The sequence below is a fragment of the Micrasema longulum genome, unplaced genomic scaffold, assembly GCF_059751315.1.
Source record: "Micrasema longulum isolate JH-2025_06_02 unplaced genomic scaffold, ASM5975131v1 h1tg003207l, whole genome shotgun sequence".
In the NCBI taxonomy this organism is placed as follows: Eukaryota; Metazoa; Arthropoda; class Insecta; order Trichoptera; family Brachycentridae; genus Micrasema; species Micrasema longulum.
The window spans coordinates 8,717-32,785 of NW_028280294.1; the positions used below are offsets into that span (position 1 = coordinate 8,717).

At 33.4% G+C, this 24,069-nt stretch overlaps 1 protein-coding gene across 3 annotated transcripts; it reads right to left on the reverse strand.

Moving 5' to 3' along the window:
- Positions 1–2,737: 2,737 nt before the first annotated feature.
- Positions 2,738–23,218, reverse strand: LOC148270982 (receptor protein serine/threonine kinase put-like). Of its 3 annotated transcripts, XM_088241960.1 has the most exons (7): positions 22,639–23,218; positions 19,227–20,047; positions 17,601–17,870; positions 15,718–15,839; positions 14,001–14,145; positions 12,956–13,152; positions 2,738–11,077 (listed from the first exon to the last, which is right to left on the reverse strand). In XM_088241960.1, the coding sequence occupies exons 1-6, from the start codon at positions 22,694–22,696 to the stop codon at positions 12,997–12,999; spliced, it is 1,572 nt and encodes a 523-aa protein (XP_088098086.1). In that variant the 5' UTR covers positions 22,697–23,218; the 3' UTR covers positions 2,738–11,077; positions 12,956–12,996. The 3 variants fall into 3 exon arrangements, with proteins under 3 accessions (XP_088098086.1, XP_088098087.1, XP_088098085.1); XM_088241961.1 differs by having other exon boundaries at positions 2,738–13,149; XM_088241959.1 differs by having other exon boundaries at positions 2,738–13,152.
- Between the last annotated feature and the right edge of the window lie 851 nt (positions 23,219–24,069).

The following is a 24,069-nucleotide window of genomic DNA, read 5'->3' on the forward strand; positions in this document are numbered from 1 at the left end:
AAAACACAAACAGACAAACACAGTTTTGCATTTATAATAATTAGTATGCATCGCTGTTACACATTGTTAAATTAATGTAAATTTTGAAAAAAATTCATTTTAAACCGTGTAAAAAGAATTTCCGGTGTATTCACGTTTCAGTTGAAATAAGTAAGAAAGCATTACAATACGGGCGTTAGCACACCCAAAATGAACAAAACTTAATTGATCGCCACAAGTTGGATGCGAACAAGCACGCAGATATATTCAATCATAATCTTAATAATAAAGATTGCACAGAATTTGTGATATATGTACATCATTTGCGTAAATCTAAGAACACAAATACATTTATGCAGTTATTTAGAGCCTATTAGTGCAATGACAATCGAGGTTTTCGTATCGATGTAGAAAAACAAAGTTTAAAGCACAATTAAAACTTATTTATAATATGATAAAAATATATCTTCAAACTATAGATAAATATAGGACACTATTTTAACACTATCCACATAAATATTAGTTTTTAATTTTTAAAATCTAATGTTATTTGGAAACGATCGTATATAATACATAAATAGACTCTTACTATTTCATGAAATAAGTAAATGATTCACGTTAATATTCAAGTCAATATTAGTATTCATAACAACAGTTCTCTGTGCCGATGTTTTATTTGTTTCCAAGAGATGAGAATATAAAATAATGCAAATGCACAACCTAACTTAACCAGAGCACTTCTGTTAGAATGGTCAGAGTAACATCTAACTAAAATTTTACACTAAAAAATACAATCTAATTACTAAAACCACCGTACTGAAAGATCCGAGTGAGCAAATCATACGATAAGTGGCAGTCGGTCCTGCGTATATGTCGCCCATTTCCAAATTTCATCATGTCCAATTTGCTTTATTTTGAGATATTCACAAAAAATATGTAGTGTCGTAGCGTTGAAAAACCTAATTTAATTAAATAAGCATTTAAAAAATATGACAGTTTTTAAAAATTATTTAAAGATATATCATAAACAAGATGACTTCTATTACTGTTTTATGGCACTTTGGGAATGTTTTAAAGGAAGCTGAATTACAGTAATATTTTCATAAGTAGTTTTAAGGGGAAAAAATATAATTATATTCATTTTATTATTAAAAATAAGTAGAAGGGTAAACAAAATATCTAATAATGGACAATATGATAATATTTGGAAAATTATACCGACTGTAAAATAGTAATTATGAAATTTTTCTTGGAAGATTTATGTGCCTCTTTTAATAAGCCATTTTTAATAGGTGAGAAAATGGTATTCGTTTTCCACGGCCGGGGAGATTAAATTCGGTCTTCAAGAACCAGAAACCTGGAAAAGTGTTTTTGAATCGATGGCTACTCTCAGGTAAATATTCCGGAAAAAAAGTGGTTGGTGTATTCGCCTACCACGCTTAAGGTCCCGAGTTCGATTCCTGGGATAGACAACATGAAATATTTGTTTATAAGGTGGATTAACACGGCAAGATTTCACTGTCTAGATTAGTACATGAAGTGTAAATCTGATCACCTTACCTTCCTGTAACAGATGATTAAGACATGTTGCATTTACTTTACCAATGCAGTGCGCTATGCACCATCGTGTTCATAAGGATTTGTTGATGTTGAATCACAAATACGCTCCACACGGAGAAATTTTAAAATCACACCAAATTGGATTTTAAAATTTTAAAATCAAACTGGAATAAAAATAATATTTTTTAAAAAAGTTAAAAAGATATAATATTTTGAAAAAAAACACCTACAAAAGGTTTTCAGTAGATGCTTGGGAATATTAAGTTCATGATTTTTACCAGAAGCGGTATTTCAAATAAAGCGAGAAAAAAAAAAATAAGGCGAGCTTTTGTACTCAACTTTACAAAATAATATATAACGCTATCCACTGTTAATCCGGAATTGATTATCTTAAGGAAACAAATATTATTTTTGAATAAAACAAATTGTAGCACATTTTATTTATTGGATCTCTTTTTCATTAAAAAATATTGCTTTTCAAACTTAACACGCTATATAAATATACTTTTACTTAAATATTTGCATGAATCATTTATGAAAATTAACACAATATACAAAAACAGAGAAAATATGTTGCGAGTGTTGGGTGAATATTTAAACTTGGTTATATAATATGTATTTTCACAAATATGTATGTATCCTAAACATTGTACTACCGATAAGAATTATTATAACTCCATATGATATAAAGATATTATCTGAACCAATCTAAACATTTAGGATAAACCACGAGAGTCACGTTGAACGAAATATCCAGGAAACAAGATTTTGTGACCGTGCGATATCCAGAACATCATAACTTTTGAACCAAATGAGATAATTTCAACCTATAAAGAACTTTCAATATAAAATAATTATTATTTTGATACTGATGTTTTTGCATTAAAACAAAGTGGACTTTAGATGTCGAAAATGGCGGTGTTTTATTTTTATAAAATAGCTGATTGCGATAATTTCTGCATTTTTAGCTTTAAAATGGCAAAAAGTAGACTCCCGTGCTTTATCCTCTGAGGTACAGATATTATAGTGTGTTCGCTGGTAATAATTTTAAACCGTACTGTTGAAATGGAAATAATGCAAATCGACAAGATACGGTGAAAAGATGTAAGGAGGTAATCAGGAAAATTTAAAATATGGTGTGTGTGTTCCTACCTAGTTCAATCGAAACATTATATCGTAGGCCAAAAATTCTTCCAAAAGGGAAAGTAAAAACAGTTTTTACTTCAGTGGCAAATCGTAGCGAAGTTTTATTTCATTTATTTTTTTGACGATGCAACACTGTACAGAATACAAGTTACAGAATACACTGTACAGAAAACAAAATATGTGAATACATATTATAGATTATTTGAAGTCCTAACAGAAAACGCCAAAATATCATTTTTGACCATTTCTGGATCTGCGAGTTTCACAAATTTGACAGTTTTACAAGGGCGACGATTTGAAGGGTACAGGATATAAAGCATGGAGGCCAATTTTTATGTGTTTTAAACTAATAATGACATCTGACGGCTGTTCACATGATCTACATCTCCGTTCAATAAAGTTTGACATAAAGACTCTACTTTCCAAGATAACAAGGAAGTTCAGTGGTTTTTTTTTATTTGTTAATATACTATTAAACTAAGCCTGAATATAAAAAAATATATTTATGTATCGTATTATCAGCACTATGATTTTTCAAAGTTTTGTATTTCTAAAATTACTCCGCATGTGATGTCTTAAGTTCTCTTCCGCTTTTTTACGGTCAGTTCCGCCGATTGGTCCGTTGACGGTAAAGTAAACCGGAAATCTTCCACAACTCTCTTATCATCGGTTGATTAATATGAACTAGTGACTCTGTTCAAAGTAGTTGGTTTTTTTTTAGAAAAATGTTTTGTACATTTTTAAGAAACTTTGCCATAATTCAATGCTTCAATTTTTTGATGCTCATAAGAAATCATTTTTTGTATCTAATTTCCGGTAGGGCTGAAGTTCCTCATTGAGCAAGAAAAAAAATGCATACAGGGGACAAAGGGTGGATGTCAGTTAAATACTAATAAAGCGATAATTTAATATCAATGAAAACCATTTTAGATTATGTAAAACAGTACAGGATATTTACATTAAGCAGGGCTCTTTATATTTATAGCTTTATTTTAATGTCTAAGAGGTATAAAAACTTAAAAATGTTCTATCTCAAAACATAATTTTTGGACATTTATCCTTTATATCCTGTACGCTTCATTTGTGAATAATACATGATCACTAATAAAATCCAAAAAATACTTGAAGCTTGTGACTTTTTTGTCAAGTTTCCCAGTGCCAGGAATATTCGCATCCAAAAATGCCGTATCCAAATGTCATAGAAAAATCTGAAGGCTTACAGGAGCGAACCACTTAAACCAGCCAATGACAGGTCATCAGCCCTGTAAATACCTAGACTTCCATATTCCCTTATCTAAAATGGAGAGACCACATTACAAATGACGAGGTTCTCGTCAGGTGTCTGTCAAACACCATATTGGAAAGAAAATCTCCCGCACAATATACTGGAGGGAATGACTGAGGGATCGATTGGCAGAGGGCATCCTCGCCGAGAGTATCTGGAGCAAGTATGCCGTGATGTGGCCTGTACCTTCTATCGCCCGTATTATGGTAATACTTAACAACACTCTATCAATTCCATTCGTCGAGTTACACCATATGAACTAACTTTTATTTTTTTATTGCTGTTACTTCGCGAGGAATTGATGGCAAAATGCTGCAAGTAAAAAATATAAAAAACTTCTGTAATGACAGAATACTACATCTTAAAATACAGCATTCTACCAGGACAGCCCTACGAATACGCTGTTTTGCCATCACAGCGCCGTTGCCATGCGGAACATGGTTCACTGCACACACACATAAAAACCTTTATAAATCAAAAAACTGTTCCAGCAGAACATGTGAATTTTATGGAAAATGTAAAATACATTTATTAATTCTTATTTACGTTTTGAATGAAGGGTCAATCTAACTTCTCACCGAATTTTAAATTATTCCTACGATTAGTTTGCGAGAAATATAACAAAATGTCCATTTATGTAATTTATCTCAAAACTAGCTTTTAGATACAGCATATTGCCGGAGCTATACAGAACTGAAGAGAATTGAAGACCGCCGAAGACAGAGCAGAGTGGAGGAAGATATGCGGGGCTTTGCTACCGACCAATCCCCGGGATTGAAACTGAAGAAGAGAAAATGTCATCTATTTCTGTTGCCAGTCTGAATAACTCCCTAGGGAATGAAATCCAGTCCATACAAACATTCGGACCAACTCGAAAAACTGTTCAAATTAATATTTAGATAGTTTCAACAGGCGTTTACGAAGCCATCGGCTGAGTTAAGCGATCACTTGTAACATCCTCCATTCCGTGTGTAGGTATGCAACTGATAGGCATTTTTATTAGTTAATTAATATGTCATTTTTATTTTACAAATAAATTAAAATTTTAACCACCCGAATGTGAAGAATAAAAGTTTTTTGTCATACCCATGCATTTTTTTTAGTAATAAAAGTATCCTTGGAACATCAAAAAATATAAATTTTATTTTCTTTAATGGTAGACGTTAGTACCTTTTGAAAATACATACTTATATATGTTAAACATTATTAATTTACACAGCAAAAACATATTCTTGATACAAACAAAATGTGGATTCAAGATACACATTAAACAATTCCAGCCAGATTAATACAACCACAGAGAAATTAATATAAACATTTTGATAATGATGATTGATTATAAATTGATTTGGTTTATTATACATTCTGTATATTTAATTCATTATCTTTATTACTTATTATTAATTTCAAACATTTAACCGTTTGTGTAGTAATTGTACTCTGTATTTTTGTACTACAGGCCAGAAAACCCATTTACAGGGGTAAAAAATAGACTTGAACAAAACCACATTTTATTTACATAATTGTGATTTTACGAGTCAAGCGCCTTAGTTGTTACACCACGGAGGCTGCATTGGTTGTAATAATCCAACCGTAGGGTTATAATCTTTCATTTCCAAAGACTGACATGAAATTTTTAAAGTTATAGAGCCTTATTATATAATAATTACAAGATAACACATCAAATTATAGTTCGATGTTATTTATGCACATATACACGATAATAATAATACATAAAAACACAATTAAATACCGTAGCACATCTATCACTTGGATTTTAGCTACATTTTAGTGTTGCATTTTACTGATAACTGGAGAAGTTAGAAAAAACATTCAATCATTTAAAACTAAACAAACTCCCCCTAGGGCGAGTCCGGGAGTAGAGACATAACCAAAAGAGACAATAAACATTTACAAAACGCCAGAAATTATACATTTTCAATTTTAAACATTTTTAGCAGGTTGGATAGTTACAGTGGAACCTATATTTGTAATATTCGATAATCGTCACATTTAGATGACAATTGTTTCCCCCAATCGTCGCCACTCAAGACAACATCGAATAAGTTCCTTGCTAAATCGAGTGCTACTGAATCATCGACAAAATGGACCCCATGGTCAGAATTTGAATTATTATTGGCTATTTCATTTTACTCGATAACTCTTGTCTTAATAAACCTCCCTACTCTTCTACTTCTACCATTACGTATATCTGTTTAGCAGTGGCGAGCGGTGATTTTTTAAATAGGTAATGTACAAAAAATTATCATTAATTTGTACCCACATACAAGTATATAATATATAAGTAATATAATTATATATATGGGTATTTTTTTGTGGTTCTGTGAAAATCAAATCAGACAATAATTATTATTATTGTTAACTTCACGTATAGGTAGCTTTATTTTACAATATTTCAATAAAACACTTGTACAAAAGTTTATTCAAAAATACCACAATGACATTCAGCGGATATTTCCATTATGATTGAAATGTCAACACTGAGCACTGGCTGATTCCTTTTAAAATGAATAATGCTAAAAACGGCCACTTCGAACGCCACATGTCCTATGTGATACATAATATGTCAACAGTATCCTATCAAAAAAAAATACTCCTTCGGAAATAATGTTCGAAATACTAGCTTCTAAACAGAGAATCTTAAAATAATAATATTTGTAATCTGCGAGCTTGTTTTAGTACTAAAAAACCACGACTGGGTTAAAGATGTAAAATATAGTGTACCTTTTTGTATGGAGGTATAAGCTGAGGTAATCGGCTAGTTTCGTCATTCACTGAGAACAGGCTGGTGCTGGGCGCACTTTATAGATTCTATTTTTTCGTAGGAAGATAGGTATAAACGGTGTGGTGGTGATTTATAATAAATAAATAAATTATTTTATTTATTTTCCCATAAACATAGTTACTATAAAACATTATTATCGAAAGTCAAATATAATGGTAAGATGTTCATAATGGCTTGTTTGGACGATTCGCCCCTGCTATCTAGTACAATAAATTCAAAGTTTAAAGAACATTTTTAATATTTTTGTACCATGTTTAATAGTTGGAAACATATTAATTTAATTTCTTAAGGGAAGGTTCCATATTCGTTAGATCCCCAGGCACGGAAGAATATCTAAAGGAATATAAAGGTTCCACTGTAAATCAAAGCCTTTACATGTTTAAAGATACTTTAGAAAAACACAATTATGTACGAAATGTTTAATAACACAAAGATTTAAAAATATGTTGATAGATTGAGGTTATCTTCTGACATTTATGGTGGAATTTTTATTTATATAAATCTGTTGGTTTAAACATAATGTTTAAATTTATAATACGATAATTAGTAATGAAGTGATAGATGTACGAGAGGATAAGAAACTTAAAAAAATAAATTCAGTCTTTTTTTGGACATCGAGTACATACACTAAAATTAATTCACAGTGTAAATTAGAATTGTTTTCTTAATAAACTGAAATCTGATTTATATTCTGTAGATATACATTCGGGCATATCCCACTATCTCAAAACAGTCGTTAAAATAAATCAGATATTAAAAATGTAATATATTTACAATATTGTACAGGTTACAGATAAACTAGACACAGTAAACCTTCCAATAGTGCGGTTGATATGTTCTTTTGTAATCAGGTATGGGTATATGCGACACAAATTCACGTACAGACTGGGGGGCGATTACGATCAGAGGATATGGAAGCCATATCGTCATAATGACGGTATAGTTGAAGATAAACTCTCCTGAGTGATTAAAAGATACAATGTCGATCTTGTATCTTCCAGTTTTGACAGTTGGAGAAGGTATAGACATCAATAGCTATCGAGGGCTCCTTTACACCACTCTATACTTTATCTATGCACAGGAAATGCGTCAAGGAGAATTTTTTTTGCTTTTATTGTGAATTTAAATACTTTCAAGGCGGCTACTTATTATTACATCAACCTTTTCGAAATAAAAAAAATTAAAATAAGTTCATTTTAATTAAAACTTGAGGACGGGGCACAAAACGGGGTTTGACAATTGAGATGACAAAATGGCACAAATGTTGCAACTATAGAAAATACCAATTATTTTTTTTCATTGATAGCAATAACTTCCTGAAAACACATATCGACAAGTCGGTAGAGCCAGATTCGTAATACCGAGGCAGATAGAGATAGAATTAAAGTTACGTATATCGTCTCGATAGCGTTTGTAATCGCCCCGTGAACCAGTAAAAAAAAATGGCCTACAGAAGTGGCCATATAAATGTTTTGGCGCAAAATGTATTATATCATTTATATTTTTGTATTAAAAATTAATTAAAACTTTAATTCAACATTGAATAATATTTATCAGGGGTACGAACTGCCAGTAGGAACGCAGTGAGTCACATCTTGATGGAGGGTGTAATTCTATAAAATGCTGCAAAACGCCCAGTTGCATAGCACCGGAAACACTACTGACCAGTCCAATGTTACTGTCCTAATGGGATCACACTCGTAACGGTGTGATCACAGCAGATAACGAGAGGGTGAAAAGCGAGTTTCTGGTGCCTCCAAACCAAAACCGACCAGCTAAGGGAAGGAAACCTTGGCAGAAACATCAGCCAGAGAAGGCAACAGGAAACAACTCTGGTCATCTTTTCCCGAGAATCACTACGGCGAGTACGTCTAATGAGGAGAGTTGAGGGCCTGTTATATTTATATTATACATAAGAATATTAATTAGAAAAATGTCTAGCCTCGTCTAATTTCTTATTTCACTAGACTAGCTAGTGAATACATGTATTATTGGTGTTATTTATAGTTACTAACTAATACTTCATAGTTCAAGGAGCAACTACTGTTAATAATCTTAGCTGCAGTAATGGAATCCGTGCTATCAAACTCGCGTTACTGGACGGTTAACTGCGACTAAAAGTGGCCTTCGGGAAATTTATGTTTTACCGAGAAATGAAAAATATGTCTTTTTACTGAAATATCAATCAGCAAACATAGAATTAGAATAAAACTGACGATTCTTACAACCAATCGTCAAAAATAGTCAACAAAAAATATTATCAGTTTTTGATAAGTCAATTTTTACAATGATATGTCATATATTTATTTTTTACATTCATATTTTGAACAAACAAACAAAAAAAAGTTTTAGCTTCAAGAAAGCCTACAAAATCAACCACTTCCAGGTGACTGCGGTTACTCCAGAGTACAAAGCGATGTATTTAAAAAAAATTAGAATTTTAATCTAATAAATCTATTTCATTTTGAATGACACAGCATTTGATTACATCATTTTGCTTTTCTGACAAATCGGATATGAAATGTTCGCACTAATGCAACCCCGCTTTGCATTTTTAACTTTTCACAGAATGTTAACGTTTGTAGATTTAGTAGAAGTAAATAAACCTATATTTTATGATTCTCTGTTGACATTCGTATGAATTTCTTTATGACTCTCAAATCAGTTTCCATTTTGAACCAATCAAATTTCTTTAAAAAATAACTAATAAACACTATTTCTTTTGGCATTACATGATAAATTTGAATATTGCTATTTTCCTTAGCAATCCGATACATTCTTACTTATTATTAAATTGATCAACTAAACAATTAATTTTTCTTTTGATCAAATGACTGAGTAGCAAATAGCGATCGAATGTAAACATACTGCGCGGAATTAACATTAGGCCATCAAAATTGGGAACAATTGGAAGAGCTCAATTTGAGGTTGTGTTTAAAAAAATAAAAACAACTTTCACCACTAATTTACTATCAACACAACTTTTTATGATAGCTATATTGAAAATATTATTTTTAATTATTTAAATTTATTTCAACAGAAAGGGAAAACATTTTTGAGAAGGGAATATGGGAGTCTAGGCATTTACAGGGCTTATGACCTGTCATTGGCTGGTTTCAGTGGCCTCACATTTACCATTCTGCCCATGTTTGAACATCCACATTTCCTCAACTCTTCCATCTGCCTACTTTTGTGAAGTAAAAGAGCTGAAACCTTTCTAACGTGGGTGAGATTCATCCGGCTGAACCAAATCACCTACTAGGCAACGCCTGAAAACAATTTTCCATTTTTTATACTTCTTCTTTTACCAGGTAGTAATTCAACAATCTTCTCAAAAATGTTTTCCCTCTCTGTTGAAATAAATTTAATTATGAATAACTCCCTAGGGAGGAAATCCAGCCAGTCTGCAAGCATTCAAACATTGTTAAATTCAATCAAATTAATGTTGATAATTCATCTACTCGGTTAACGATTAAACTCTTTAAAATATTAGAATTTTGTAATGAGTTGTATAATTATAATTAAATTACAAATAGGAATATTACCTATATGTGTATATCTGGTCAGTTCAGAAAGATGGAGGGACTGTACCATCAGATCACCATTACTACAAATACCATTTCACTAAAATTTTCTTTTAAAATAAATAAATGCATACATTATGTTTTTACTCTTAAATGAGTTAGAAATATTTAAGTGATTAAAAAAACATTTTAAATAAAAAATGAAATTTCATTAGTAAAATTACAAGTATTGGAACTAGTAAGTGATGTACCTATACAATTCCGAGGTGTTACTTCAAATAGAATCTAAAACACTTAAAGACAAATTTCATAACCGACTCGAAACTTATTTATAACTATTTTTCGTAATATCTATAGTATGTACAGTTAATGTGAATATATTTTGTACAAGGTACGAGTAACAATATGTACATTGCATAGATTTGCACTTAAGGTTTTAATATTATGTAATTTCACAGGGATCTAATCTATGGCGTGTGATCCAGTACAAAGAATATTGTAGATCTATAGTGAAAAATATATTTGTTTGGTGGGTCCTTAGACTAATAGTAAAATTATCCGTACATTATTTCGAGTAATTATTATCGTAAAATAATAATTAAATGCTCCTTAATAATATATTTATAAATAATTTCACTAAAAATATTATTGGCACTGCTTTTGAGGAAGGGAGTTACAAATTTTACAAATAATGGATGATTTTCTGCGGATTCATAATGGGATCTTCAACACGCGTAAGTCCTTGAAGCGTGCATCAACGCTTTCCCGAGGTTTCGTCTGAATAAAGATACATTTTAAAAAACACTTTAAAAATAAAAACTCTAAAAAAAAGCTGCCATGATCATATAAATAAATCAGTATAGACATAAAATAGTTAAATACATAAAAATATTAATTGTTTGTAAAATAAATAAATGTAATAATCAAGTTCCCTACGTCCAGTTAATTTTTTTTAAAAACATTTAAATTTGTTGCAACAAAGAGAAAAAACCTTCTTGTTTTCCCTCTCTGTTGCAACAAATTTAGATCTAAATAACTCCCTAGGGAGAAAATGCAGCATGTCTGCAAACATTTGGACACACTCAAAACATTGTTAAAAAAGGTTGTTCAAAATATTTTACGATTTAAAATTGAATCTATGCAAAAAATGGAGTTTGTATTATTATGTGTGCAGAAAATACAAACCCTAGTTATGAACCTGACAACACATTAATAACTTAGAATAGTCAATTTAAAAGTGTAGCAATTCAAAAATATTACTTTAATCTGTTTGATAGTGATAATTATTCATATAATTTCTATAAATGGGTATAATACTGTAATTTATGTTTCTAATATAATGTTTTCTTACTATTTTGAGTTGTATTAACTGATATTATGTATTGTCACTTTTTTTTATGTATCGTCCCGAATGAGTTTTTTTTCTATAACTCCTGGAAGAGTAATATCTTATTCTTGTATTACATGTTTTATTAATAATAATAATAAAAAACACATATTAACATCATACAACGGGTGTGAATATTGCATTGGGAATAATAAACGCCAGATTTTAAGCTAGAAATAACAATTCATTTTAAGAATTTAAAAAAAAATGCATTCAAATTGACAATTTAAGTAATGACTTATTTCTAGCATATTTTTTCGATTGTGGGGTATGATTACTCGCATGACCGTTTCGATTGCAAGGACAATAATTGTTTAAATGTAAAACTAGCGTTACTGTTACAATGAAGACAGAAATTTTAATTGAAAAGTTTTACCTACCATTAAAACTTACATTACGTACCCAGGCTTATTTAAAACCGTACAATAACCGCCATTAAAATATTATTTTTCGTATCACTTAAATGCATTTTGAGTGGCAACCCGGCAAGCGGAAAATACATAGATTTTACCTGTGACTTTGCAGTTGAAATCTATGGAATTTCTGCTTGATCACAATGTAAGAAAGGTTGCCAGTTAGTGCTATGGAAGAGAGCAGTGCCATCGTGTAGCGGAGGATAACATAATTAAACATTGTCTGTACAAATCAGATAGCGCAGGTTTCCTAGAGAGCATTGATTGTGAGCAGAACATATAACAGCGGTGCCTTCATTTGCAAGACGGCGGTCACAGCGGTACAAACAGTTAAGGAATGTTTTTTCTCCTGTGGCGGTGAACACTTTTGTATCTGAAAATGAGTGCAAACGTGATTTGGACTATCAAAAATGACAAAATTTGATTGAATTTGTCAGAAACTCACAAAAAAATAGCACTAAACTTTGAAATGCTTGCTCTGTAGAATGATTTATAAGTCTCCTTCGAATGAAAGTTTTCGAGTTACGATGACTCCTCAATGGCACTGCTTTCTTAAAGGTCACATCTCTTGTCACCATTAAGACAGCTGTCTTGTTAAGCCCACTGCATCACAGCCCATAAAGGCACCGCTTTCTTAGGAAACCACGGTTTTAGCAAGTGTTTAATTGACATGAAAAAAGAAGTTTCAACGGCACATTTTCAAAACAAATATTTGGTTTTAAATAATGACTCTGTCTACATAATAAAAGGTTATGTTTTATTTGTTGAATGTGATCACTACAATATTATCGCGAGTGATTTTTGTACTCTTACAAACTAGTTTAAATGACAATGTGAGATGTTTCACTCGTGAACCTTAAGTTGCATCAGGGTTTTGTACTTCAGGTTGCGATGTCTCACAGTGGGCGGGCGTTCTCTATGATGAGTGGCGGACGCCGCCCCACCTGATCCAGGCTGCGGATCCTCTCCATGACGCAGGAGGCTGAAAGCCGCGCCTCTGCGTCGTGGTCCCAACACTCCTCCATCGTATCGCAGAGCACGGAAAGAGCCTGCTACCGAATTTTACATTTGAATAATTATTATTAATATCAAATAAAAAATTGTATATAAAAACACATTACTGACTCGACGGGTGAAATCCATAGATAAAATAGAGTAGCATTTCCTGAGAAATAGGGTTGTCGATGGTTGGAACAAAGTGTCTCCCAATTCGTGAAAAAGTGGCAATTATTTGTGAAAAAGAATCACAGTGTAAAAAATATTATCCAGTCTCAATAGTGTGGAAAAAAATCATGTTTATTTATCTGTATTTGAAATTTAGAAAGTGGTATATTTGTAAGCATTTATTCAAGTTTTATTTTTTTAAATTATCTGTATGAACTATATGAACATTTATTTGTTTACTTAGTGAAAATATGCAATAGTGATTGTATAACTCTATTATGATTATACACTCTGGTATAACGAGTAATGCATATAACGAGTTCCATCTTCCTCGTAATAACCATGTTCGACTGTTATAGTAAAAATTTACGGCTTTTCTGCATGGTTTACCAAAATGTGAGGAAAGGTCGTCAGTTAAATGGTATAAAAGTAACACAAAAAGGAAATTTTAACAGTATTATCAGATTCTCTACAATGATAATTATTATATGTATTCTAAATACACCTATGGCTCTTTTTGCACATTTTTTTTAACACATTTTGTAGGGTACAAAAATGAATTATTTTTGTAAATATTGATTTAACAAAGCGTTATATTATGAGTAAGTTCGATGCTATGAGAAATTGGATTTAAAAAATGTTTTAATCACAAAATGGACTTTTTTATAATATCTAGCAATATCTTCCCATCCCAACAAGACCCTGGCCAAATATGGCAACCCTATGTAGGACTCACATTGTGATCCCTCCAGGACTGGGGAATGTTGGGGCGCATTTTCCGGTGCACCACGGCGTCCTGCATCTCCTCCAGCGAGGGGTGGGCTCCCACTTCCTCCTCCAGCGGCAGCATGTACTCTCCCATATTTCCCAAGGCCGAGCATCTAAACACAACGTGTAGACAATAAATTCAATAGGAACGACCTGAATTAAAACAGTAAACGATTCAATTACCCTTGTGTGGCTATGATCTCACATGAGTCTATATAGAAAAGGAAACTTGATATATTTATCTTATTTTTTTAAATAATGAAGTCCTACTTTGCGATAACAGGCCTAAATTACATGATTATTTTTACAAATAATGAAAAACATATTATTAAACAGTATATGAATGGGTTCAAATCAGGTATAAGTGACAAAAAATAAAAAATCAAGTTAAGCTTACAGTTTTGTACTGGATTTTTTGTGCACGTACAACAAATTTTGGTCATAGTATTTTCTTATGTCGTAACCTGATTATTATATTACGATGTCAAATGTGTAGGATTTAGTTTGTTGAGGGTTGTTGGAGCTCCTACCCCAGTTAGAGATTGACAGAAGACACGAGGTTGCTGTTTAATAAGTATTTATTACATGGTGAATAAATAATGAATCATCATCATCATTCCCTTTCCGCACCTAATGAAATATATATTTTTGAAATATAGGCAGAATGGTGAATGTTACACAGTGTGTAAAGTGGCCAATGACAGGTCATAAGCCCTGTGGATATCTAGACTTCTATATTCCTTTCTCTAAAATGTTCTTCATCTCTGTTGTAATATGTTAATGTTAACAGCTACCTAGGGGGTTGAATTCAGTCCTTGTCTACAAGGTTTTGGACAAATTTAAAATATTGTTAGTAATTAATAATTTCTCCCACGAGTGTTAAGGCGATGAAGGGTTGAACTGGCTGACTCGGACTACATGCTGCTCGGGCTGCCTGTTTGGGCTAACTGGTTAGGCTGACTCGGGCTGACTAGACGCACCACGCCCCGTGGTCTCTTTATATGCCACATTCCTTTGTTCTTCATATCCCCATGGAAGAAATTATGCTAATGTACTGCGGGACGTTGCTCTTGTGTCTTGCAGAATATCTTCCGTGCGCGGGAAAAAGGGCTTAAGTCAAAAAGAAGATTTTTTCAGGAAAGCCAATCAAAGTTTTGAGTGTGTCTAAAAATTGAAAAAACAGCTGCCAAAAAAGGATTCAACTGTTTTGAGTAAATCTTTTTTTTAGATACTTAAAAAATTATTCTTGACATTTTGTGTTTTTTAAATTTTGCATAAATTTTTTTACATGAGTCTTTTGGATCACAAAATCGAAAAATTTTCTGAAAAAAGTATGTCTAGACTTTTTGACCTGTAATGCAACGATTGATTAGTATCAATAACTTATTTATTTATTAATGGACATTGTCATTAACTTATGACAAATACACCAAAAAATGCACAAAAAAATTAGCTTCTTACCTGTACATTTAAGACATTTTATGACTTAAACCCTTTTTCCCACGCACGGAACATATAATGTATTGTATTCAATATAAAATAATAACTTGCTTCATCGGTCGTTGCTCTATATTTCAGGTGAAATGATTTAGCACATGTGTGTGTGTGTGTGTATCATGGACTATGAAACCCACAGATGGAACTATTTAATTAAATTGAATGATTAAGAGAAAATAAGTATTTACCTAGAAACAATTTCCCACAGCACAAGTCCACAAGCGTACATGTCAATCCGAAGGAAGGCGTCCCGAGTAAAGTTGATGGCTCCTTCTAACACTTCCGGGGCCATGTACCTACGGGTTCCGACCTAGGAACAAACATACCAGAAATAATCATCAACTTTTTTGAGACCAGGCACTAATTAAGTTTAGAATTTAAAAAACATCAAAATTTAGAAATTCGGTACCATCCATCATCAGGTGTAAATTATAAACTAACATTACAATGACTACCTATACATATATTCATTTCTTTCTGTTGAGGAATCTATTTTTTTATTTATCTAGTTTTATGATAATAATAATCATAGTCTAATATAGTTTTTAATATATTGAGAGTTTTTCTACTGATATTTCTTGGTGGAACTGCATTTTTAATTATAATAATAAAAATACGTATATAGTTTTATTCCACTTTTATTTATAAATTTTTACCAGTGACCGGGTTTCGTCGTGACCAGCATCGTCAGACTGGTGGTCACGATGAAACCCGGTCACTGGTAAAAATTTATAAATAAACGTGGAATAAAACTAAATATGTATTTTTATTATTATAATTATAGTATTTACATTAATATGTACATTAACTTATTGTCCTAATTTATACACTGTGTGTAACCATTTTGGTATAACTTTCCAACACTTGTATAAATTTTTACTTTGAATTTGTATATTTATAAATGTATTAATTTTAATAGAGTCCCGGCTTGTTAGAAAATTCCTTGTTAGGATAATTAAATTAATGAAAATAATTATAACTGTGCGCTATTATAAAATTGGGTATTAAATAAATAAATTTTATTTCATTCTTACAACATGGATACTTATTATCAAGTTCTCTTATTTATGGAATTAGTTTGCATATGGCGATGCTCTACTGGCCTTCCGTCAGCCTTACCTGCCACACTTACCTTATGCCCCATGTCATCCCCTCATCATTTTTGCCTTTATACTTTATAAGGCGGATTCCTAGCTCTAGAAGAACATTCCCGATCGTCTCCTCGATACTCTCTAGTAAAGACACCTACTCGGCAGAAGCAGCTCTTTATATAGCGTATTAGGAAAAACAAAGAACTGGACTTAGTGAACTTCAACAATTCAGAGCAAATAAGACTACACTAACTTTCACCGTATGCCCTCTCAAAATAAATGTCAATGAACTTAACACCGTTCCACACAGATGCTGGGTCACTCCAGGTGCAGTCAATAGATTTTAAGGGAGAAACTGTGGAGTGACAAATTCACAGATCTGACCAGCCGCTTGGAAGAACTCGAAGAGAGAAATCCAGTTTGATTTCTTAGCACAAGTTGACAGCTATAAAAACAGCTGCCTAAAATAGAACCAATAATATTTGATACATGGAAAGAGTGCCTGAAACATATGATGCGTTAAAACAACTAGTTTTTGGTAATCTCAAAATCTCTGGCTCTACATATACACGGGAACAAACATTATCAACTATGAACCAAATAAAAAATAAACTTAAAAGCAGAATAACAGATGAAAATTAAAAATCATGTATTTAATTCAAAATAACCAATTATATATCAGATTTAGTAACTCTATCAAAAGCAATGCATTGACACCGTTCTAATTAAATTTTTAAATAAAACACCTCAAACGTTCAATGTGATGACTGATGGTGATTTTCACAAAAATGGTGCTATATAAATTTTCCAACTATATATGCCCTCTGTACCTTTGTTATCCTGTTTCCATGACAATTCGGCCCTTCCCACTTCACAAACCGCCGACCTCTGGCCTAAGCTATACGAAGCCATAAATTAATAATTTCACCACCTCTCAATCTGTGATGCTGTGCGCGATAGCAATATGAGCGGAGGATTACCTGCCCGTGGGTGTCTCCGCAGGGCCGGCCGGGCTGGAAGACGAGCGCCAGGCCGAAGTCGGCGATGCAGGCGGACATGTCGGCCTTGAGCAGCACGTTCTTGCTCTTAAAGTCGCGGTGCGCGATGGCCGGCTTGCGCTCTCGCCGCGCACCTGCGCCCGATGCCACCTCGTCGTGCAGGTGGGTGAGCCCGCGCGCCATGCTGTGCGCGATGCGGTGCACCTCGCCCCACGTCACGGTGTTGGCCTTCAGGTAGTCGCACAGGGAGCCCTGTCAGACAATTTTTTAATTGCATTTAATTTATGTATTTTTGAAATAAATAAATTACCAGAGATGACAGAATTAAAAAAAAACAAAACATATTTTAATCAACGGGAACACATCCATAACATCAGAGAAGAAAAAATTAGACTTGTATTTAGAAAAAAAGGGAAATCACAAAATTGCTTATCACATAAAGCAATAAAGAAATTTTGATATCAGCCAATAAAGATTACATTGATCCACAGCTCGGTTTGCCAAAAACACGTTCCTGGGATTGGATGTAAAATAAATTGTGTTTAACATCAACAAATTATTTGTTACAGGCATGCTGGTGCGCCTATATCTCGTGTACCGCATTTTGCTTGTGTTCATCTTCCTCCAAAAAAGCATTGAACTGCTTGACCGAAATGGACAATAAGGCTTGACAATTTATACCACCCTGCCGGAAATATAATACGAACAAAAGTAAATTTGAGTTGGGATTTAATTAATTCATCTCATGCAGGAGACAGTCACAGTAACCATTGAGTATCTTATAAGTTTCTATCGAATTCCCTCTCTTCTGTCGTTCTTCCAATGATGTAAGTCCTAGTGATATTAATCTACTGCGGTAGGGCATCCTTTTGAGTAATTTAGGGATTTTCGCAGAGCTTCTTTGGACTTTTTCCAGTACCTCAATGTCTTTCGTTAAGTAGGGACTCCATACTTCATATCCATGCTCCAATACGGGTCTTACATAGGTCTTGTACATTTTAAGAAATATCTCTGGAGTAATATTTTGGAATGCCTTTTTAATAAAACAAATTATTGAAAGCCAATAATTTTAATTAAACAAATTATTGGCTTTCTTGGCGATAGATGTGATGTGAGCGTCCCATTTTAAAGCCATTGATATGATTATGCCAAGACTTGTTTTCTGATATATTTAAGTATGTATTCAATTGATTTTGCCTATGTGAAGAACAGTACATTTTTCAGCTTTAAGAATAATGGAATATTTCACCATACTCGAATAAGGTTGGATAGGTTGCGCACGGATCGATGAAGATCATGCTAAACAGATGAAAAATTGTTTTCTGATTATGAATTTTTTTCTGCAAGTTTATATGGATTTATTATGTTTTTTATAATTAATTTAGTTTGATTATGATAATTAGGTTAATTAGATAATTTACGTTTTTATTTTCTTATTATGTTAACTGTGTTAAATAACTAATTTGAGGCATGTTTCATTATACTTGTTGTAAAATGATTCGCTCGGCACGCTTCGCTCCCTCAGTGAGGGAACATTATTCTGTATAAAAAAATTAATACAAAATTGTAAAGGTATAAATAAGAATGGGTTGAAAATGGATAAAATACCTTCTCGTGGTAGGCCGTAATGAGCCAGTACTCGGCCTGGATGTTGTCTCCGCGCTTCTCCACTCCGATGTAGCGCAGCACGTCCGGATGCGACATGCGCGGCAGCCGGAAGATCTCCTGTTCCGCCAGCCATGACTCTCGCTCCTGCGCCGGGAAAACTTTGACAGCCACCTCCTGCGCGCCCAGCGCCGCCCGCCACACGGCGCCGAAGCGCCCGCGCGCGCGCACCTCGCACAGCGTCACGCCCAGGCGCCTATCCTCCCCGGCCGGTGACGGCGGGCAAGAGGGCTCCGCAGTAGGCAGTTCATTGAATAAATTCAGCTTCTGACGCCTCTGCATGATGACTAAACAAGCCACCAACACTAAAATAACACCCACGAAACACAGAACGACAATCAACGTATAGTTCTGTTGAACGGGTTCAGTACCGACTTTCACGACGGTAGCTTCGGTCGGAGCTGGGCTCCAAGTGAAGTTTCTGTTGCAAAGATCGCCCTCGCAACAGCAAAAATACATCCCTTTGGGGCGGTACGACTCTTCGACGCACTCTGGCTTGTCGTAGCACTCCTTGGTGTCGAGGAAGCAGCCCTTGAGGCTGACGATGGTGGCGCCGGACGTCTTGTTCTTGGTCCACAGCACGAAGCAGTGGTTCCTCTTCAGGGGGTCGTGGCTTTCGCATTCCTCGCGCTCGTAGCAGCTGCTGGAGTTGGTGGGACAAGACGTGGCGTTGTAGTACTCGCAGTACTGGGTGCGGCCTGCCCCTATGCCGGCCCCGGGGACTTCCATCGTCTGGGCGATGGCTGCCGAAGATAGCGATGTCTCTGAAATGTGTTATTTACGTTGAAAAATAAATTAAGAAAGATTCCATAAAATCCAAATAATAAACTATGGACATTAAACTACTACATTCGTGACATGCGCGGTGAGGAGGAACTGGCGGAGATGAAACTCCCTTCTAACGCGACTCATACCCGGTGGGCTCTTGCTGTTAGAGCTGTTCATGGCTGTGAGCTCGATATTTCGATTTCTAGTATGATACAAGTTTCGTTTTCTTCTAAATATCGAAAGTTTGAACTTAAAGTATTGTAAACAAATAAGTACTTTAAATTAATAGTATTGAGCGGCTACAAAATGATTTATTTATCACGCCGATCAAAAGACAAAGGCAGCGAGAACAAATGACTGGAAATTTTTATATTTTTAAATAGTTTTAGAACTAAGAAAGTAGCTAACTAAATTCTAAATACGACCTTGTCTTTTATTACCATGAATGTATCAATGAAAGCGTATGTATTTTATTGAATCTAACCCATAGTAGGAAGTGATTAAATAGAAAAATTAACAGTTAGGTTAAAAAGTAACAAATAAAAATGTCAAATCGGTAAAACAAAAACATGATAATTATAATGTCTGGATGAAAAAATAATATCAAGAGAAATCGTGCACATTTCGATTAAAACATGTAATATACCAAAGTTAACATTATCCTCAGATGCAAAAATTACCAAATTACGAAGATCCTATGCATATTGTATTGGTTAATATCGACAATCCAATTTTTATTGAAACTCGACCGGGCAGCGTCACATCTCTACCGCATTCCTTCTGTGCGCCACGAACGTAGACCCGTCAATACATAGTTTCAAAATTTGAAAAACAAAGTACAACTATCAATTGTTGTCGAGTGTATAAACATTTCATAACAGAATAAATTATTTTGCATTTAAGTATGCGTTTTACCAAAATAGGTATGTCAATTCTGAAGCCATTTTGATGTAGTAATAAACAATACTGACCTGGAAAATAATACTTTAAGTAGAGATAGATCTACCTTAATCGACAATACAATTTTTTTTTCCTTAATTTTGTACAAAGCATTTAGCGGGTTAATTCCTATAGCATTATGGGCACTAGCAACACTCAACGCAGAGTGCCAGGCCTATCAACGCAACAGCGAAACACGACACCAGCAGCTACAAAGTTAAAATCAGAATTTTCGCCCAGCTGATTTCAGTTGCTTTGACACGACGTTAACAACATTCAAACATTTAGGTTGACCTAAATAAAATTCAATATAGTGCCAGGGTCTGACTGATGATCCCCACAGCATCATCATTCCCCTTTCCACACGCAGGGTGCATAAGCACTGCATTTGTAAACCAAATGCAGTGTATTTCGATCATCTGTTACATGAAGGTAACATGATCAGTCCTACGCTTCAGGTGCCAGTCCAGGAACAGTATTTCACGTCCTGCCAAGGATCGAACCCAGGACCTCAAGAAGTGTCCAGGCGGATGAAGAATACAGTTCTGTGAGTAAAATAGAGCCAGAATTCCGGACAAGTGTTTTCGACCCGATGGCTGCTCAGGTAAAAATCCTGAATAAGGAAATCGAGTAGAAATAATTTAATAGTGGTTAGCGCATTCACCTACCATTTTTGAAGTTCTGGGTTCGATTAATTTATATTTATTTACCAACTATTCATTTAATCAACCAAAATTACTTCTATTGTGGGATTCATCATCATTCCATTTCCGCACGTAATGGTGCATAGGGCACTGCATTGTTACACCAATCGCAGCGTATCTTGATCATTTTTTTTATATGAAGGTAAGGCGATCAGTATTACGCTGCAGAAACTATAGGAACCCAGAAACTATAAAATATTCTGGTGTAAAAATACCCTTTTAAATAAATATTTCATATCAACCATGTCGGGAATCGAACCCGAGACCTCTCGCATGGTAGGCAAACGCGCTGACCATTACACCATGAGGCCGAGTATGCATAATCCAAATATACTGAAAGCGATCAGTTTTTAAGATCCTAATAATTATACTAGAGCGAGATCTCAGGCACTGTTTTACACACCTAGAAGCTCGCAAACTAATGCAGGTCAGAATTCACCCATCAATAGAGCAATTCGATTGCTGAATACGGTTTCTGCGGATAATATGGATTTATTTTTCTGTACATATTGGCAGTTTAGCAGCTATCTGCTTTCTGTTCATTAATTTCTAACTTATGTCTACAGTCTGCATTACATAATGGGTTAAACAGTCCGTAAAGTAATACAGACTACAATTTTCAAAAAAATAATTATATATATATGCCTATATAGCATTCATTAGCACTTATAGAAGATTAAAAGTAAAATACCATAAGTAAAAAAGAAATGTTAATAATGTATCAATCAGTGTTAGCAGGTAAGTAAGCAAAATGCACATTTCTACTACAGGTATAAGTTAGTATTATTCATAAATGGGTGGATTATTTATAGTATTATTAATAAATCAATTTGCTTAAAGGCTACCAATCAATACACAATAAGAAATGTATCTAAATCGACTTGAAAACCAAAGTCTATTTGCGTAACTTCCGGATAAGGAATTAGAATAAATAAAACACAAACCTATGAAGAATAATATGACACACGTAGCGGTGAAAGCAAATAATTGTGAATTCGCCATTTTAGATGAAACTAGGCTTAATAACTTTTCAAATAAAAAAATAAAACCCCTTTATTGGGTTTATTATCTTCACGTCTTCACATCTATAAATAAAAGGTGAATTTTCTTTAAATAGATCTCATCTCGGCGCTGTCACATTATGGTCCTCCAAACTGTTTTTACACATCTTAGATCTGCGCAATAGTGAAATATCCTTAATTCAATCTGACAAATAAAGTACAAATCATTGTAAAATCACTTTTCAGAACGTGTTTAAAAAGCTAGGTCACTTTTAATAGCCAAAAATAGTAAAACATGTTGTCCAAGTATTAGTGCATTTTTGTTATTATTTTGCGTGGGCATTTAATTCACGAACATTGCTTTCCACACACTTTTCAACTGGAAAGACAAACACTGTGATGCTTAAATAACGTCTTTGTTTAGTAAACGAGTTTGTTTTTGAAAGATTATGGGATATTTTTAGGTAAAATTCACACAAACGCGATGCGTAAACACCTCGAGATATTAACAAACATGGCGACTGAAGCAGTGCTGCCACCACAATTCAAATGCCGATATTTTTATTAGATTTTCCATTCAGGTAGATACTATAATAGACGTAAGGCGGATAATTTAAAATTACTAAACATCATTAGAACATTTTTTCTATTCAGTATAGACTATTTAGAATGTAAAGCGGGTAAATTAAGATTTTACTTCTGGTCCTAACCATAAATTTCAACTTTTTTTTCTAATTCAATATATAAGTACATATTTATTGTATTGACAAAAATTTGTTGTATTGAAAAAAAAATCGTTTATATTGCGTGTAATTTTAATTTCGCAGTAATGAACAATACTTAATAAGTTTTATTTTTTTTTTACCTTTATTTTACATGAAAACATACATAAAAAAATAACAATTCTCAATAAAACTTGCCAAAAAGAGTCAGGCTCTTGTGTTTGGCAAGTGTACAAAATAATATAAATAGAAACAAAAATGCACAACAAATAAAAAATAATAATTGAGTAATAATTAGAAATCAAAAAAATATTCCCCAAAAAAAAAAACTAAATTATTTCATATACACAAGCATACAATATATATTTATGTACATAATATGCATATATACCTACTTATACAGTACATACATTTTACTATAAAAATACAGTTGATGTTAAGTGTGGAAGGAAGCTTTTCTTTAATTTATCCTAAAATTTTTCGTAATTTATTTCTTCCCCTGGATTCTGTGGTAAATTTTTGAAAATCGAATCTCGTCGCGAAATTTCTCTTGGGAAACATTTCTATAAGCTGATTTCTGGAAGTATATATTATAATCCAAATATATTGAACGAGATCAGTTTGTATGTTCCCAGTAATTATACTGGAACGA

What these genes read in the sequence shown, in the direction of transcription:
- LOC148270982 (XM_088241960.1), bottom strand. Translation starts at nt 22,696, where the DNA reads ATGGCGAATTCACAATTATTTGCTTTCACCGCTACGTGTGTCATATTA. An exon ending in TGTCATATTATTCTTCATAG is followed by an intron (nt 20,048 to 22,638) that starts GTTTGTGTTTTA and finishes AACACATTTCAG; the next exon opens with AGACATCGCTATCTTCGGCA. An exon ending in AGTCCTGGAGGGATCACAAT is followed by an intron (nt 13,153 to 14,000) that starts GTGAGTCCTACA and finishes AAAATTCGGTAG; the next exon opens with CAGGCTCTTTCCGTGCTCTG.